We start from the raw sequence: 18,480 nt of genomic DNA, 5'->3' as shown, positions 1-18,480 counted from the left end.
GAAACTTTTCCGTTGAATTTGCAAGCAGTTGCTCTTGACATTTCAAAGGCTTTTGATGGTGTTTGGCATAAAGGACTTCTAAATAAGATTCCATCTTATGGTTTAACAACTGATTTTTGTAACTGGGTATCCAGTTTTCTCTCTGACCGCTCATTGCGGGTGGTGGTAAATGGCTCTCTGTCTTCTAACTTCTCCAATAACACTGGTGTTGCCCAAGGTTCGGTTCTTTCTTCCACTATTTTCCTCTTGTATATTAATGACCTTCTTCCATTGACTGAAAATCCCATCCATAGTTTTGCTGATGATAGCACATAGCCATCCACCAGTGGCGGATTCAGGACAGGGCATCGGGGAAACAAGCACATTACATATATTGCTTCCTCTGCATCTAAAAAACTGGGTTTTCTATTTCGCTCTTGGCTTTACTTTTTTTCCAAACAGCTGTTTACTCTGTTAAATCGCAAATCCACCCTACCATGGAATTTTGTTCTCGAACCTCCATCAGGCTTCTAGATTCCATTCAAGAGGGCAATTAAGTTTATTAATGATTCATCTCTAATGGAGTCTCTCCACTCTTTGTCTCATGGATGTTCTGTTTCTGCCGCATGTCTTTTCTATAGATACTTCCATGGGCATTGTTCTTCCGAAGTGGCTTCTATAATTCCCGCTCTCTCTTCCAAAGAAATCCCAACACGTGCCGCAACCAGTGAACATCCATTTACTGTCCATCTTCAAACTCACAGCACCAAATGTTCTTCTTCCACATTTCAACTTCCGTTTTCTGGAACAACCTTCCTTCATACGTATTTCTTGATAATTACAATGTACAGAAAGTAAAGTCTAACAAGGATCTTCTTTCATCTTCTCAAATTTTTACAAGATAGTAAAGTTGGTATTCTGAATAATACAGTTACAGAGCCATGAAGATTCACATTTAGATCGCATTTATTTAATCGACCAGAGAACACACGCAATTTAAAGACACAATACACATGAGCAGAAGAAACAAAATCCGAGTGACACTAATGTAATAGTTTTTATTTTGTGTGAATACAAGGGAGAAAAGGCGAATCAGATCGGACCCTTGTGGCCTGGGTGTGGGAATGTTTTAGACAATCTGGCTGATGTTTCGGATGATTCAAACAGAAACTTTGCATCTATCTTTACTGAAGAAAGACCCTTCATGATGAGAAGAGGCTATGCAAGTGAGTCGGGACCATATGAAAGTAGTGATTTCGGAATTACAGATGACTGTTTATTAGATAAACTCAAAAGCATAAAAGCAAGTAAGCTCCTGGATTTGATAGCATATAACCAATAATTTTGAGGAAGAGTGTTAGAGAGTGTATTGAACCATTGAAGTTAATTAAGAAGGGACTCTCGGAGCGATTCCTTCGGATTAGAAAAGCGCCAATATATTACCAATACATAAAGGCAGTTCTAAGATATTTAGATAGATATGGCATTCGTACTAACACACATCAGGTTTTGTTGTTTGTTATTATGACTGTTGTTACAACAGTCCTTACAAAGAGAACATGCCCATACCATGACACCACATCCAGCCGCTTGAGTATTTGACACAAGACAATCTGGATCTATGACTTCATGAGATTCACGCCACACTTTCACTCTACCATTGGTGCACAACAACGTAAACAGAGACTTGTCACACCACATGATCTTTTTCCACTGTTCCAGCCTTCGCGTTGGTGGCACCACTCGACTTGAATCTTCCGGTTTCTTTATAGAATGAAAAGACTTTCGTATAGGTACCAAATCCCAGATTGTTCAACTCCTGTTCGGCTGTATATGACTGTTTCTTGCTAAATAAAATTTTTCTCTCACTTTTATCCACACTCGACCTCTTCTGACGTAGAATTCACTTTAAATTCCTTCGGTCTCGTACCGAAACTGCATTCTCCTTTTGTCTTCTGTTCACAGTTCTCGTTTCAGATGGTTGCTTTCCACATACCAAAGATTTTCTTTATTTTCTCATTTGTGGCTCCTGCTAAACGTGTTCCAACAGTGACATCTTTCTGAAAATCGAAAAGATCACTTGTCTTCCCAATGACCGAATCGACTAAGAAGCCCCAGGAATGTTATACTATATTTATCATATTGAGCAACTTGCGATCATACCACGTGACAACTTAAATTTGTATACTATACGTTTAATTATTTGCTGACGCCAATTGCAAAAGTTAAAAAAATTACAAATTGCAATTCTTAATTTTTTTGGCCAGTGAGTGTAAGATAACATTGAATTATTCATGGTAATAGAAATTCTATCTGACTTCAGATTAGATAAAGCTGTAGCTCATTTCCAAGTTATTCAGATAAAATTATTAAGTATGTCACACACCCTCATATGTTAAGATATCAAAGGGTTCCAGATATTTTACTAATTTAGATTAAGTCCTGATTCATCTCTCGTGCAATATTGCTAATCTTTTATCAGAACAGAAAAAGATTTCAGCATTCAACGGCTGGCAATTAGAGAAAGCAGAAGTCACCTGGTGGATAATACTGTAGAGGATAACCAATTTTGGTAAGGAACTCAATGGAACTATTTTTGCAATTGCTGAATTTTTTTAATATCTTGTATATTTAATTGGTGTTGTTTTGCAAATTCCATTTTTATAAATTTTGAAATTATTTTCTCTGATAATTTGTGCTGTGAAATTGCATGGTCCACTGTCAACTGAACTAGAAATCCCCTCATCGGGCTGCCACAGTGTACGAAGATTGGAACTGTCCAGAATGCTGCTCGGTATTGAGTGTACCAGGAATGATGGTTATGAATGATTCAAGCTCAAACCACAAGAACGAACAGACAGTTACAGCAGACCACCACCAAACTTTATGGTTGGGGTGACACAATCTGGTTGATCTTGTTACTTATACCGTGAAAAGAATTGCATTTATGCTTATAACTGGCATTTGGATGGTGCATTTGGTTCATTTTTTTTTTCCAAATCTCAGGGCCGGATACTTTTGACATTGAATTATATCACACGCATAATGAGAGTTTAAGGCACAACTGGATCTCAATTGGAACCCTTCTGAGATGCCAGTAAATTGCGATAGAGCTGTCTAGAGTAGCGGGTGGGACCACAAGTAGTTAGATAGACAGAAACAGCTTTTGTTTGTTCTAACAATTGTTCTGTGATCAGGTATCCTTTTTAGTTGTTGGTGTTCAGAGACACGCATCAGTTCATCTTCAAATCTAACTTCATGATCCAACCTCCTTTAACTCTTTGCGCCGACCGGGCTAGCCGAGTGGGTAAAGTACCTGCCCGGCAACCCAAAGGTCGCGGGTTCGATTCTCTCCACGGGCTTGGATCAAAGTACTGCAAAAACCTTGGGAGGTGCAATATGGCCACAGAAGCCGATGCGCCAACAACTACCAAATCAAAAAAAAAAAAAAAAACCTCTTTGCATGCTTTTTTGGTTAGCTGCTCCAGATGGCCATGATTTTGTTTTTTCCGAAATCGTTTGGATTCTAAAAGATTTGTAGGAAATTATTTGTTAATGGTTCTGTCCTAAGTGAAGGACAACAGAATCTAATAAATTCAGGTGGAAAAAACAGGTTCCATCTGAAGTAGAACCCACCCGTGAAATTCAAATGGTACGATTGTAATCACCTCACCCAAGCTCTAATCTCTTTCTCTCTCTTTTTGTGTCATCACGAGGTTACAACACGTGACCTGTCTCTTCATGGGACCCATGCAAGTGGGTCCCATGAAAAGTGTGAGGTTATCATCAAATTTGGTTTATACTTCAGCGAATTATTGGGATCTTTGCTAGAGAAGAGGCCAGCGCCTAAAGGTAAGAGAAATGAAATTATTGATTCTGTCACTCTGTTGAACACAAACTTTTTATTAATTAACATAACTGTGGTATTTGTAGAGGTCCTTTTATACTTGGTCCTCCAGTTATGTTTCTTCCAGATAAAATCACGTGTTTATTAACACATTATTTGCTCAGCTCGCATTGATTTCAGAGGAGTCTCCCAAGACTCATCTCTCGGATCCCTCTTCTCTAATCTACACATACTCATTTTCCTCTTTGGCATCCCAGCTGTTGTTGTTATTTGGTTTTTAGGAGCATTAGAAACTAAGGCCATATTGCTCCGGGAATATGCGGTGGTCATTCCCTGACCTTCCCGCATCCTCCGTATTTGGTGGTGACGGGCTCGAACCCTGGTCTAATCAAGAAGCGTGTCTACGCACTGCTGCTCCTTCCCACCTGGCTACGGAGGCGCACCATCCCAGCTGATTCCTTTTATCTTCTGTATTAAGCCAATAGAATTGAAGTGTGTTCAGATATTTGAGCATCTGTTAATTTTGACATATGACCTCCATCATTTCAATGTCATTTAAGAAAATTAGAAACAAAACTGGTCCTAGTACATAGACTCCACTTCTTACGTTAGTTTACTCAAGAAGGTGTCCAATGTAAGAGTGTGTTTGAATGATATAAGCGGTTCAAAGACTGACGTGAGGATGTTCGCGATGACCTATGAAGCAGACGTCTATCAACCTCTCGAAATGAGGATAGAGTTGCAAAATTTCAGGAAATTGTGGTAAAAGATCGTCCTTTGACTTTCAGAATGATGACTGATGAGTTTGATATGAATAAGGAGATGATTCTTCAAATGCTACATGAAGATTTAGGGATAAGGAAGGTCTGTGCAAAACGATGAGGTCATCAGTACTCTTTCGTTTAGCATTGTTGGTGACCTTCCATTTCTTGGCTTATTCTGGTGATGATCCGTTTTGGAAAGAGTTTATGTTCCCATCATAGAAATGTTGTTTGGACGGGTCGGGAGCGGTTGTTTCCTGCTCGAATGTTTGAATGAAGACACGTACTTAGAGTCTTCTTTCTTTACAGACAATCGTGGATACAGACGCTAATAACAGTATCTTCTTCCATGGTGCAATTGCTTGAATAACTTAATGCTATGTTCCCCATGCATGCTAAAGAAATATAATTTAGATGCTGCGCACACATTTCTAATGTAAAAATTAAAAAAATAATAATAATAAGGGATAAAAAGGCTTGTGTCAAATGATGCTATAAGTTGCAATACAGTATTTGGTTAAAATGTGGGTGAATTTAAAAAAAAAATTAATCTTTTAAGAAGATTTAGATGTTAGATTTTTATGTTAGACTTTTCGTGTTACAGATTACAAGATGGCGTCTTTCAAATTGCTGCTTGTCTTAAGTTTCGTATGTTATGTTCAATGTCTTACCCCTGATTTGGACAAACATTGGAAAACTACAAGGTAAGAGACAACTTTTTGAGGAGCTTTTTTTAGTAATTAATCAATCGTTAAATATACTTTTAGCGAATCCATTATGCTAGAAGTGTTTTTGATAAGAAATCCTTTAAAATAATAATATATGTATAAAAAATGGAAATATATAAATGTTTTTCTAGGCACGTACAACAAGGTTTACAAGCAGAAGGAAGAGCCTGTGCATTGCCTGATTTGGGAGCGTAAATTGAACAAAATCATTGACCACAACATTGAAGCCGATCTTGGAATTCACAGCTACCGTCTTGGCCTTAATGAATTCTCTGATTGGGTAAGTACTCAGCTATGATAGAGCTTGCAGTTTCAAGTAAACATAGAATTAAACAAATAGCGTAACGAAATTAATGTTAGATTGAATTGTTTAGATCGAGACAAGTCAGACCATAACTCATCAGTAAGTTCTGATTCTAAATTCCATGTATCCATTGATTGGCTTGTTTTGAATGATAAAAAGTCTACTGTCTGGCAAAAATAATCATAGAGCAATGGAGTAAAACAGAATAATTTTCCCTAATGTGACATTCTTTCCAGTTCTGTTTCGAACTTTCTAAAACATTGGATTCCACTGCTGTGGCAGGTTATTTGTTCCGATGACTTACACAAAAGTAAGGTTTTTAAACTGTAAATATCGTTGCAAAGTACCTATTCTTCTCTTCTGCCAATTCACTTTCTATCACTTTCTGCTTCAATCAGGAAAGAATGCTCTTCTTTGAATTCACATGGGAGTATAACTGTTTGTCCCCATTCTGAACTCTCTTAGAAGCGATTTCTCCTACTGGGTTTTTGCTTCGTTGACGGTTTTGTTACATTCATGCTTATCTCGCGATAGTGTGTAACTGTTCTACGCTTCTTTCTTTTCACCAATTAAACCCTTAACTTCTCTTTTCATCTATTTTGGAATCTTTCATCTCTTGTGGCGTAACTGCAATGCCTTCGCAGGTAGCAGAATGGTTATAAGCTCCATCCTTCCCATACCATTCGGAAATGGTCCGGTTTCGAATCCCGCCAATGACTCAAAGAACTTTCATTGGCTCTTTTCACTCTTTGACTGAATAGTCAATCTCCATGTGTATTTATGGACAAATACACATGGATGAATGAGGTTGTTCTCGGATAATCCTAATATGACAGTTTTTTTCTTTCTTTCTTTCTTTTTTTTTTGTACTGCAGGTTAACTCGTATCACACAAACTCGATTTTGGCCCATATCACTAAACTGGGTCAATTCCAACAACTCTTTCCCTCCCCTCAATTAGCAGTTTCCCTAAACCCTTAAGGCATTCTCAAATTAGAGCAAAACCTCTTGCACATCCTCTGTTCATATGACTTCCATCCTTATAAAATAAATCCCTTCTATTAACTGGGGCAAAAAATACTTCTCATAAGCCTTACAGCGTCCCTCAAGTCTCCAGTTAGTCTACAAATATTTCAACGCCTATTCCCTCCTATCAGGTCTACAGAAAATTACAGACTCATTTATCACTAATTACTAATCTATAATACCGTTAGTAATAGAAATATTATTATAAGAAATTTTGATTGACTTCTAGTCTTCTGAAGAATTCACCTGCACCATGAATGGCTACAACATAAGCTTAGACAAAAGAAATACAGGAAGTTCTTTCATCCCACTGTCTAACGTGCAGATCCCTGATGAAGTTGATTGGAGGAACAAAGGTTACGTAACTCCTGTCAACAACCAGGTGGGTAATAACGCAACTTTTAAGATAATTGTATGATTTCCTTTAAAGTTAAGTGGACCTTGATGGTAAATGAACTGTTGTGTTATAGTAGGAGCAATGTGGGTCCTGTTGGGCCTTTTCTACTACCGGCTCTCTGGAGGAACATCACTTCAGGAAGACCGGGAAATTGGTGTCCTTGAGTGAGCAGAACCTCGTTAATTGTTCCAGACCAGACGGTAAATATTTTTTGGAGCCATATATCTCAAAGAAGGGATCTGATTAGTTGTTAATTAATAAACGTTTATCATTACATTTGCTCTTCTAGGTAACCGGGGATGCGAAGGTGGTCTTATGGTTAACGCTTTTAATTACATCATTAAGAATAAAGGCATTGATATGTATTAAATTCTTTTAAAATAAAAGTTGCCGAAAACTAGGAATGCTTTGGACAGATGTAATATAAATTACTTAAATAAAATTATATATTTTTTGGCTATTATTACTAATAAAATACATACTAGAGAGATTCCAAAAAATGAAATTAATCTTGCTGTTCAAAGTATGTTTCAAAGGCATCTGAATACTCTCTTCCTCAGAGAGAAAATAAATAAACAAACAGATGAATCTTTTCAGGATGGAACTTGCAAGTTTAAGAAAGAAAATGTTGGTGCCACATGCACAGGACATGTGAATATTCCCAGAGGGAATGAAGATGCCCTTAAGATGGCTGTAGCCAACGTTGGACCAATATCTGTGGCAATTGATGCAAGCCATGACAGCTTCCAGAACTACAAGTAAGCGATCAATATGCATTCTATCAAATTTTAACCATAATTTATCCAAATTAATTAAATCGGTATTTATATGACAGAAATGAGTGGCGACATCTATTGATACTTAAGCGAACTTGGATTTACTTCACTAATAATGTTTTAAACTTATTTTTAAATATTTACACTTTCTCTAAATGGATTAAATTTTGTTTTTTGTGGTACAGGAGTGGTATTTATTATGAACCAGATTGTAGCAGCCTCTTCTGAGACCACGATGTTCTAGTAGTGGGTTATGGCACCGAAAATGGACGTAATTACTGGTTGGTTAAGAACAGGTGAGTGAAGTGATTGAATGGAATTTATCTTTCAATAAAAGTACTTTTATTTTCATTATTCAACTTAAATTTAATTAATACTAAATAATAATTCACTATAATTAATTATAGTGATTTTAATTATTAAATATAATTATTTAAAAGTAATTAATTACATAATTCTTAAAAGTAATTATTTAAAACTTTTATTTATATTTGGTTTTATTTATATTTGCATATTAATTACAAATTTTATTTAATTATTATTATTAAAGTAATCAGTAATTGTTACCTTGAATAAAAAATCATTATTATTAAATAAGAATAAATAAAATTAAATATAAATGAAATTATTATTTAGTTGAACATTTTCAGGGTAGATGGCGCTACAATAAATACGAGATGATACGTAAATCATTATATATCTGCTTTAATAATAATAATTCTATTATTTTTTTTCGCAGCTGGGGAACTACATGGGGAATGAACGGGTACATTAAGATGTCCAGAAACAAGAATAACTAGTGTGGTATCGCTACCATGGCTAGTTATCCCCTCGTTTAATTAATCAGATGATTAATTATTGATTTCCAGAATCGATCAAGCAAGATCCATAAAACTACACCCGTCAAAATAAACTGTAAATAATTGCTGTTGTATAATTTTGTAAATAAATAAATGAGTTTTTTTTATGTTTTAAAAATGTTTATTATTAGTATTAGCGGTGGCAGATGATGCAAGAAAGCAAGTTTTTACAGCATTAACCAAAAAACTCTTCCCATTTCACCCATCTATTCTTTCCAACAGTTTGTCTACTGATTCCTTGAATTTATTGAAGCTATCCACTTCCAAACATCAGATGGAAGTTTGTTCCAGCAATCAACCATCGTATACAGCATATACAGTGATGGACGAAAGAACTGCATCACTTGTGAATTTTGCAAATAATGTGTTTCGCGCTTCATTATGGGTTGCAGAAATGTTCGAAATGCATTTGTTAGATGGGATATATATCTCTGTGAATGAAATCCAATGTAAATCAGCAAAATAAGGCCTCCATATTTTGTTGTTTCTCCTCGAGCTGCAATTACAGCCTTGCAACGATCTGGCATAGAACTAATCAACTTCTGTATATATACGGTTGCCCAATTTCGTGGTACCACACCCTTAGAATTCTCTCCTGCAGCTGGATCTTACTTCTTCGCTTCTTCTGACCAATTTTAGACGACATTATGTACCAGCAATTTTCAATAGGGTTCAAATCTGCACTGTTGCCGGGCCAGTTCAACACTGTAATGTCCGCATTTCCGAGGTATGACTGCATCTCAAGTGAGAAAAACGAGGGAAAACATTGATGTAAGTCTACTGAGACAATAAGACAAATTCATCATTAAATCTGAATAGCACAAAACTTAGCAATTTTGCTGTGTCGCAAGGTGCTCAGTCCTGTTGAAAAATGCAGTTTTGGACGTCTGTGTGTGATCCTTAATAACTGGTTTCAGGCACTCCTCCAAGGTAGCAGTGTAGGTTTCTGCATCCACCGGTCTGTTAATAAACGTAATTCGCCCCACCCCTTTGTTTGTTATTCATCCCCAGACCATCTGACCGGCGGGGAACGTTACAGTCGGTGTTATGCAGTCAGGATGATATTCCTCAAGGCCAGATGAATGATGTATGACAAAGTTTCTGCACGATGACACCCTATTAGAATCGTCTTCGATTCAAAACTTCAAAGCGTCCTTTTGCAAGTAGAAATGCAACTGTTTGAAACAATGGAAGAATGCTGATGTACCACCTCCAAAGAAGGTCAAGTCTTTCATCGTCGCAGTTAAAAGGGCAAAGTCCCAAAAGATAGCTGCGTCATCTGTCTTGGTGACCTTCAAGAAAGCGATTACAAACCATGAATGTGGAGCATCGCTTAAAACATTCGCGGAGACTGTTTACAGCGAAGTTTACATATAATTAACTTAATATATTTTAAAAATAAATTAATCAATATATATATATATATATATATATATATATATATATATATATATATATATGTGGCATTTGCATCTCAGTGCGCAGAGCAGCAGCAAAGGGTATAAAAGTTTATATATGTGAGGTAGAATTAATTAAAAAGTGTGAAGATGGATGCATATAAATTACACAAAATTCGAAAACTAATAGGAGAAGGATAGCAGAAATTGGAGATATTGAAGCCATGAGAAGGAATGTGAATATCCTAATGAAATAATGAATTAAGCAAAAATTATAGCCTGAATAAGAGCTGATGTTGGCTAACATCAGATTTTAATTTTATAATTTCTCTACCTCTTTCCTGGATCAAAATTTCCCACCCATATTTGATGCTGACCATTATTCCGTATATTAATTTAATCATTTTTGTTTACAGGTCCTTTCTGTCTAATTGGCTGTTCAATTCAGCCTATAATTTTGCTTAATTCATTACGATATTCACAGTTTCTCTTCTTCACGCCTTCAACGTCTCCAATTTCTGTTATCCTTCTCCTATTGGTTTTGGCACTTTGTGTAATTTATACGCATCTAGCTTCACACTTTTTCACAGACTTATTCATTCTATCACACACACACACATATTGGTTGAGTGTAATAATCAATGGACACTGTTCTTCGTGGAGTCCCTCAGGGTTCAGTTATAAATTTTTAACGTTCCCGTTCGAAAGTGGTTTTTCTGTTTTATCCCACATTGGTCATCAAATCAAAGCTTCTAAGTCCATGTTGAAATAAATGTGTGGCGTCGACATCCAGCTGAGCTAAAATAAAAATTCTTTTAAGCAAGCAGGGGGATTAGCACAACCGGCACTAACTAATTCCGATACATTTTTGCAGACACCCCCTGTCTACGCGTGACTTGGTGGAGAGGGGATGAATCACCTTTTCCGTTAATGGATTAATTTTTTGGATGATTACCAGTGATTTTTAGGTATAGAACAGTAACAGAATTCATACATTTTCTTTTAAGCAAACGGGACAGAAATCTTAAAGACATTTATATTGCTAAATACGATGTATTTTTCAAAATAATTAACCAGTTTCGATGTGACTTGGAGCCCTGACAAATGGGGTATAGATCTGTTCTCTAATGAGTCTTAGAGTACAAACAGATTCTAGACGTTATTTCATCTGGAGAAAACGTTGCACTAAAACGTACCCCCTAAAAAGTTGCACATGTCCAATGTGCAACTTTTTAAGGGTGCGGTTGGCTCCCAGATTCTTTTCATGCACGACAACAATGCTACTGCACATAGATCTCAAGTGGTAGAGGAATATCTTGAAACTGAGGATATCCCACAACCACCGTGACCAGCAAGATCAGCAGAGTTATAGCCCATCGAACATGTATGGCAAATATGACAAATTTTACACTCTGACCACCAACTCCTCTGTCAATCGGTGAGCTAAGGTGTTCTCTGTTGAAAGAATTCAATTCGTTGCCACAGAATCTTATAGACACACTTATATCGAGCATGGTTGACCGCTGTCAGGCCTGTTTAGCTGTTGAAGTCACATGACACGAGTACTGCGTACTCATGTCATGTGACTATATTTTCGAGCATATTGCATCGACTTGTGTAATGTGACTTTTTTGGTAATTCTTTTACAACCCCAAAGACTATCTGCACAGTCTGAACTGCAAAGTATTGCAAGTATAAATTGCAAAAGACACAAGAAAGAATACTAGGACACTTTCCAAGATGTGAATTGCTATGCAAATAAAAAGCTCTAGACCAAGTACGATTAAAGACCAATTATGAATAACAATCTGTATAATTCATGCGGTAGGCAATAGCATACCTCCACATTATCTAATGATACAGAGACCATAACAAAATCAAATCCAAGATCTGCTGTTAAAAGAAGACTTGCAACTAGGTGGAAGAATGGGATCAGTGAACTTTTTGGCTTGACATTTTGCGATGCCGCTCGTATAGCACATGACGATGAAGTTGGAGGAATTTGTTGGTGGCCACAACAGCTCCTCACGGAACTATGTGACTGGAAGAAGAAGAATAATTCATCCAATGTTCAACAATGTATGTGAAACTCACATTTGCGATACTGTACTTGCATCCCCCACACCCCCAAATGGCGCATCATTTGGAATATTGTTCTTGCATCCCCAACATTGTATGGCAATGTCAACTGTTGGACAGTAAACTGCCATTGAACCGTGCAAAGCTCTGTGGCATAGTTCATTACGGACGCTGTCATAATTCTGTGATCACTGAGTGTATATATATGATATTATTTAAATATTCATTCAAAAATTGTTCAAGCAAATAGAAATAAAAAGCGAGGAGGAGTTAATTAAAAAAGCACTTGGTTTAATTTTCAACCTGATTAAAACAAATTAACAGGACATTTTTTACTTGGGTATCAGTTTCCATTTTCACCAAATTATGACCATCCTTGATATGCAGAGGGTTAAGCTTGCCAACGGAATTAAGATTATAAAAGAATAAGTCATGTTTGTAGATTCTTGAAGTGGAATTAGGGTTTCTGTAGGCTACAAAACTGACAACAGGCGTTGGTCAATTTGCTTTTCAATGCCACTTCTCTAGAAATAGGAACAAACCGACAGATGCAAGAATTCGACCTGTTGCATCATGTAAAAGAATGATTTACCAGGTTCTTGCCATCTTTTCCTGTCCTATTGGAGGTGGTGATCAGTTTGACTACACCAACAGGTGGTCTCTAAACACATTGTATGGTCTGACCCCAAGGTCACTTCGAACGGATTAATGGTTATCTAGTTCGAAGAACCGGAAGAGTACAGAAGTTTAAAGCGGAAGGGAGGGCTTGTCCGTCGAAGATAATCCTAACCGCACTCTTAGTAACTCAAACAAAATAATATTTTTGTTCCTAAGATTGTGTTGCCTTGGCACTTATAAACAACTCTCTCTTATTAACATCATATTTGAAAATCTATTTTCAAAAAATACACATTTCAAAATATACAGTACAGTATATGTAAGTTTTTTGGACTCTGAAAGCGTTCCAAGAAATGAGTGACTTATTTGTTGACGACCCTGCCCTAGGCGAAGGAGAGCAGTAGGGAGGGGTAAACAGTCACGTGAAAGGGATTGAACGATTAGGTCAACGTCAATTACCCCAATAGACTCACGTGCGTCTCACAGCCCGAGGTGTTACCACGTGATCATCACTCAACAGCGTTATCAGTTCTTCATTCTCTTTCTCCTCATGTGACCCTGCACACGATTCTTAAGTCTTTCAACTTATAACAAGGACAGAAAGCGGTGGGTTTGCACTACAGTACAGTTCAACTATCGGACTCATCTCTAAGCAGAAAACGGCTACAGGAGGTAAACCGATTTAATTTTCATTTAATTTTAATTTCCTGGACTGTTAATTTTTATATTTGACAATGTTAACTTTTAGTTATGTTTTAGAAAAGTGTTTTATGAACGTTTCGCTCGTGGTGGCGAATATGTCAGGGTTCGTCTAGGGTGCCAAATATCTTTGTTAAATTCCTTTTCTCAATTCTTTATAAAGTTATTTATTGCCTTTGAATATATTTTTGTATACTTTCCAAATTGCATTCAAAGTTCTGCAGACCATAAGCGATCTAAAAAGCAAATAATAAAAGCATAATTTAATAAAATGTAATCAAAACTACCAAATTAACTTAATTTATAACTATAGTAATTACATTAATATTAACTTGACTGGTGTAATGTCTGAGAATGTTGCCAAGTTGGTTGTTCACTACCAACTAATATATAATAATCGTTAATATCGATTTAATTAGTTATAAATGAATTATTGAGCCTTTAAAAATCTGTCCAATCATATATTCATGCGAAACCAAATGTATATTCAAAACGTTATTGAAACCCTCGTGGGTAGGATCGTCGTCCTCCCCACACATGGTGGAAAAGACCCGAGTTCGAGTCCCATCAATGACGGCAGGAATTTTTATGGATCTTTTTCACAACTTGGCTGAATTAGTCAAAATCATGTGAAAGTAGCGTGGTTTTTTCTCCCGGAAACTGGAGTTTTTCGTCCAACAAACAAAATCAACTACAGAACACACCAACTTGTAAACAGACTTACACGGAGCAATATGGCCTTAGTCGTTGATGCTCCTAAAGCCCAATTTATCAGTCACCCAGTTCATTTTGTACACTTACCTTGATCTTTTCTTGTTTTAAAATAGGACTTTGTTTAAGATTTACCATGAACTTTATGACATTTTATGAATTTATGACAATTTATACAACTATACAGTATCTGGATCTTGGCTTTTTGGCCTTAAACTCTTCTTATTATATTTTCGTTATCCCATCGTCTTATCTCGCTCATGAAAAGCCATCATAACTCACCAGCCGAATGACATGGAACCGGGTCAAAATAAGACAGATATGCAAATGGAAGATGCTGTACAACATTTAAAGGCTCCTCAATTTATAAATGTGAATTTACATTAAAAATAATTTAATTAATAACCTTTGATTCAGTTTTGATTTTCATATTAATCTCTTGCTATTTTTTTTTAGTTTCCAAGATGGCTGCTTTTAAAATATTGATTCTCGCTTTAAGTTTCATCTGTTGTGTTCAGTGTCTTGCCCCTCATCTGAACGAGCATTGGGAAACATTCAAGGTAAGGCTATTTTAAGTGAAACTGTAAATGTGCGGTCAATTTATACAAATTTAATTCCTATATGCAAATGATGTGAATTTGACTATTGCTTTTTCAGACCACTTACAAGAAGGTTTATCATCACAGAGAAGAGTTTGTACGTCGTCTTATCTGGGAGCGTCAAGTGGCAAGGATTATTGACCACAACCTTGATGCTGACCTTGGGATTCACACCTATCGTCTTGGTCTCAATGAATTTTCTGACAGGGTACTTTGCTATATATACATGCAAGTTTTATTATTGAGAAAAAATACAATTTTTATAAAAAATAATTAGTTTTTATTTTAATTATATTACTGCGTCTAATATAATTTTAAATTGATTTCCAGAGTCCTTCAGAGTTTACTAAAACAATGAATGGATATAAAATGAGTTTGAGCCGAAATAGGACAGGAAGTACGTTCATCCCATTGACCAACATCCAGATCCCTGATGAAGTAGACTGGAGGGTTAACGGTTACGTAACTCCTGTGAAAAACCAGGTAGGTGTTGACCGAATTTTTAACATAATTGTTCAATGTGTGGTTGTTTTTCTTTTCCATAAAAATCTAGCAAGCGTGGATAAAAAAAAATGAACTGTTTGTGTTACTATAGCAACAATGTGGATCCTGTTGGGCCTTCTCCACAACAGGGTCTCTGGAAGGACAGCACATGAGGAAGACAGGAAAACTGGTGTCGCTCAGTGAACAGAACCTCATTGATTGTTCCAAGGCTGAAGGTAATTGTAGTTAAAAATGTAATAACTAGTATTTGAGTTGTTTTTGCTTTCTGATGGCTAAAATTGTGAACTAATTTTTGCTTCTAGGTAATAATGGATGTGAGGGTGGTCTTATGGATGATGCTTTCGACTATATTCAACAAAATAAAGGCATTGACACGGAGGATTCGTACCCATATCTCGCTATGGTAAGATGGTACTTGAGTACCAAACAGATTAATTGAAAATATCAAAGATAATATAAAACAACATTGGTCTTAAAACTTATACTATAAATAAATTAAAAAAATAAATTATAATATAAATTATATACAACTGTTTGTATTTATTATAATTAATTACAAAATTTATAATATCAAAAATAGTTTTACATCACCTTTTCTTCAAAATAAACTTTTGTATTACATTTCAAAGGGGCTTTTTTGCATGTTTATCTCAAAGTAAAAATAACGAAGGGTATCCGTATTTTGTAGGACTCAACATGCGCATTTAAGACCCAGAATGTTGGTGCGACATGTACAGGATATGTTGATATTCCATCTGGGGATGAGGATGCTCTTAAGAAGGCTGTGGCTACCATTGGACCAGTATCTGTAGCCATTGATGCAAGTCATGATAGTTTCCAGAGCTACCAGTAAGTGATCAGTGTGCTTCGTGTCTCTAAATTGTGATAGTTTTCATCATATGGTATCCAATGCATTTTTTGTCATACAAACTGAGTTCAGACATTTGTTGATTAAACTGACCAGACTTTCAGTCACCGAGATAAACTAATTAAGTTTTTTTCTGTGATATAGGAGTGGTGTTTATGATCAACCAGATTGTACCGGTGAGTACTTGGATCATGGTGTTCTGGTAGTTGGTTATGGCACCGAGAATGGACAAGACTACTGGTTAGTCAAAAACAGGTGAGTCAAATTATGGGTGTCTTGGCTTCGATAGAAGAAGATTATCAAGAAATATGAACTTGAATAATTCATCTTTTTTTGTTTTAAATATAAAAATAATAATTTCTGATTGGAAATTGATTTATGGCATGGCTCTGTTAAATATGATTGAAGTCATTTTCTAAGATTATAATTCCTATTTTTAATAATATTAAAATATTTAAATTATTAAATTTAAATTTTTAAAATGCCTTTCAACCATTTGTGTACTATTTCTTATAAGTTAATACCATTATTAATTAATTATTAATATTAAAACTATATTATTATTAAATTTTATTTGATGAATTAGTCGTTAATTAACCGAGTAGATGGTGCAGCTATCACATAGTTCTTTATGAATGTTATATAAATAGTGATACTGCTAATAAGAATATTTATTTTATTTCAGTTAATTTTATTCTTTTTTTTTTTTCTTTGATAGCTGGGGAGACACCTGGGGAATTGATGGGTACATTAAGATGTCAAGGAACAAGGATAATCAGTGTGGTATTGCCACTGAAGCTAGTTATCCTCTGGTTTAGAAAAATGATTTAATCACGTGTTGATCTTCGAGACTACATAAATCATTGTAAATAAAGCATTGTAAATTCTAATTTTCTGAAGAAATAAATATGCTTTTTTTTATGTTTTTAAAAGCTTTGTTTTTATTGTGGAAAATAATTTTAACTATTTAAAAACACTACGTAGTAGTTATCGCCAAAAATTTGAACTCATGATTCGAGTTTGGATTATTTAATCAATTTAATTTTTAAATTAATTAAAAATAAATTAGGATGTTCAGGAACAAGAATAATCAGTGGAAGTTGTAATAATCAATTATACTGAATTTATTAGTTAATTAACCAATTAATAATATTGATTAATTGATTAATAAAATATGCTGATGTCCAAAACTAAATCTGAGAGATCAAGAAACTTACAGATCTTTGAATTCTATGAAATGTGGAAATATATTACTATAATTAGCTTTTCAATAATTGGTTTTTTAAACTCAGAGTTTGAAAAACCAAACTATTACCAGTCACACTCATCATACAAGTAGCTTTATTGGTGACTTGGTCAGAGGGATGGTTTTATAAATATTTCTTGAAGAGACAAGTATAAAATTCCATGAAAATCCATCCACTGGTAGTTCAATTATTACATGTGAACAGACAGACAGATATGGGTAAAGACAAGTGTAATAATCAATGATTTCAATTTTTTAATACAACTTTTATTTAATAAAATATCAAAATATGAATCATAAATAGTACTGGAAGTAGTGAAGATTATATTTTCACAAATGAGACATTTTTTTAAGTAAAATGAAATCGGTAAAGTCACAGAATATTTATAGAGTCATTAGAGACCCTGCAGACTTAGGTTCCAATTGGGATTATCTCGATTGCAGTGAGGATGATCTTATCTGAGAATTGATTTCTCTGTCGAAGAAAACGATGGAATATTACAGGTTTTAAAAAGGTGCAGAACTTACATAAATACAGACCGTGCATCTCACAGGTAACAATTTATGGGAGCCCCAATCTCACCGGAGATTGGGACAAATTGGGCCCCACTTTGCTGTGATTTGATATTCAAATAAATAAATTTTCTGTTATTATTTCAGATATATCCAGTGGTGGGATTCAAATAATTTAACAACCGGTTCGCTGCCCTAATGATCGTTCTAAGTATAAAAGAACTATATACCGAAAGGTAGTTTATTATTTCATGCAGTTAATACTTAAATAAGAACAATAAAAAGGTCCACAAAACTAGATTATGTTATAAGAAAGAGATTTAAAATATTAAATAATACCTGACAATAAACAATAAAACTGTTATTTAAGATATTTCCATATTGCTTCTTGATTGGCGTCCTCACTTGCAATTTTCTTCGCTTTTATCCAAGCATCATCGGCTGAGTGATTTATCCTTAAACATCTTTTCACTGTAGGAGTAGGTTCCCATTCCTTTAGAGGTAGACCGATTAGACTAATAGTCATTATGTTTGATATATTAGAAAGAGTTAGGCGACTTCTCTTCTCT

The 18,480-nt window shown here is 35.3% G+C and overlaps 2 protein-coding genes across 2 annotated transcripts; both read left to right on the top strand.

Annotated features, from left to right (window-relative positions):
* The first annotated feature begins 1,186 nt into the window (after window positions 1–1,186).
* Window positions 1,187–8,656, top strand: LOC150091898 (procathepsin L-like). Its single transcript, XM_090370111.1, is given in 8 exon segments — window positions 1,187–1,286; window positions 5,447–5,595; window positions 6,874–7,026; window positions 7,118–7,241; window positions 7,331–7,403; window positions 7,602–7,799; window positions 8,003–8,113; window positions 8,557–8,656. Coding segments are annotated over 8 exon segments (1,008 nt in total).
* A 4,678-nt stretch (window positions 8,657–13,334) lies between these two features.
* On the top strand, window positions 13,335–16,984 carry LOC150091897 (cathepsin L-like peptidase). Its single transcript, XM_090386117.1, has 9 exons — window positions 13,335–13,443; window positions 14,638–14,741; window positions 14,839–14,988; window positions 15,111–15,263; window positions 15,376–15,499; window positions 15,587–15,687; window positions 15,973–16,133; window positions 16,297–16,407; window positions 16,871–16,984. Exons 2-9 carry the CDS (start codon window positions 14,646–14,648, stop codon window positions 16,968–16,970), a joined length of 996 nt encoding a protein of 331 aa, XP_090242243.1. The 5' UTR covers window positions 13,335–13,443; window positions 14,638–14,645; the 3' UTR covers window positions 16,971–16,984.
* The last annotated feature ends 1,496 nt before the right edge of the window (window positions 16,985–18,480 follow it).

This window comes from Mastigoproctus giganteus, chromosome 1, assembly GCF_048544385.1.
Source record: "Mastigoproctus giganteus isolate SK-2022 chromosome 1, ASM4854438v1, whole genome shotgun sequence".
Lineage (NCBI taxonomy): Eukaryota > Metazoa > Arthropoda > Arachnida > Uropygi > Thelyphonidae > Mastigoproctus > Mastigoproctus giganteus.
This window is presented reverse-complemented; position numbering and strand designations above follow the sequence as displayed.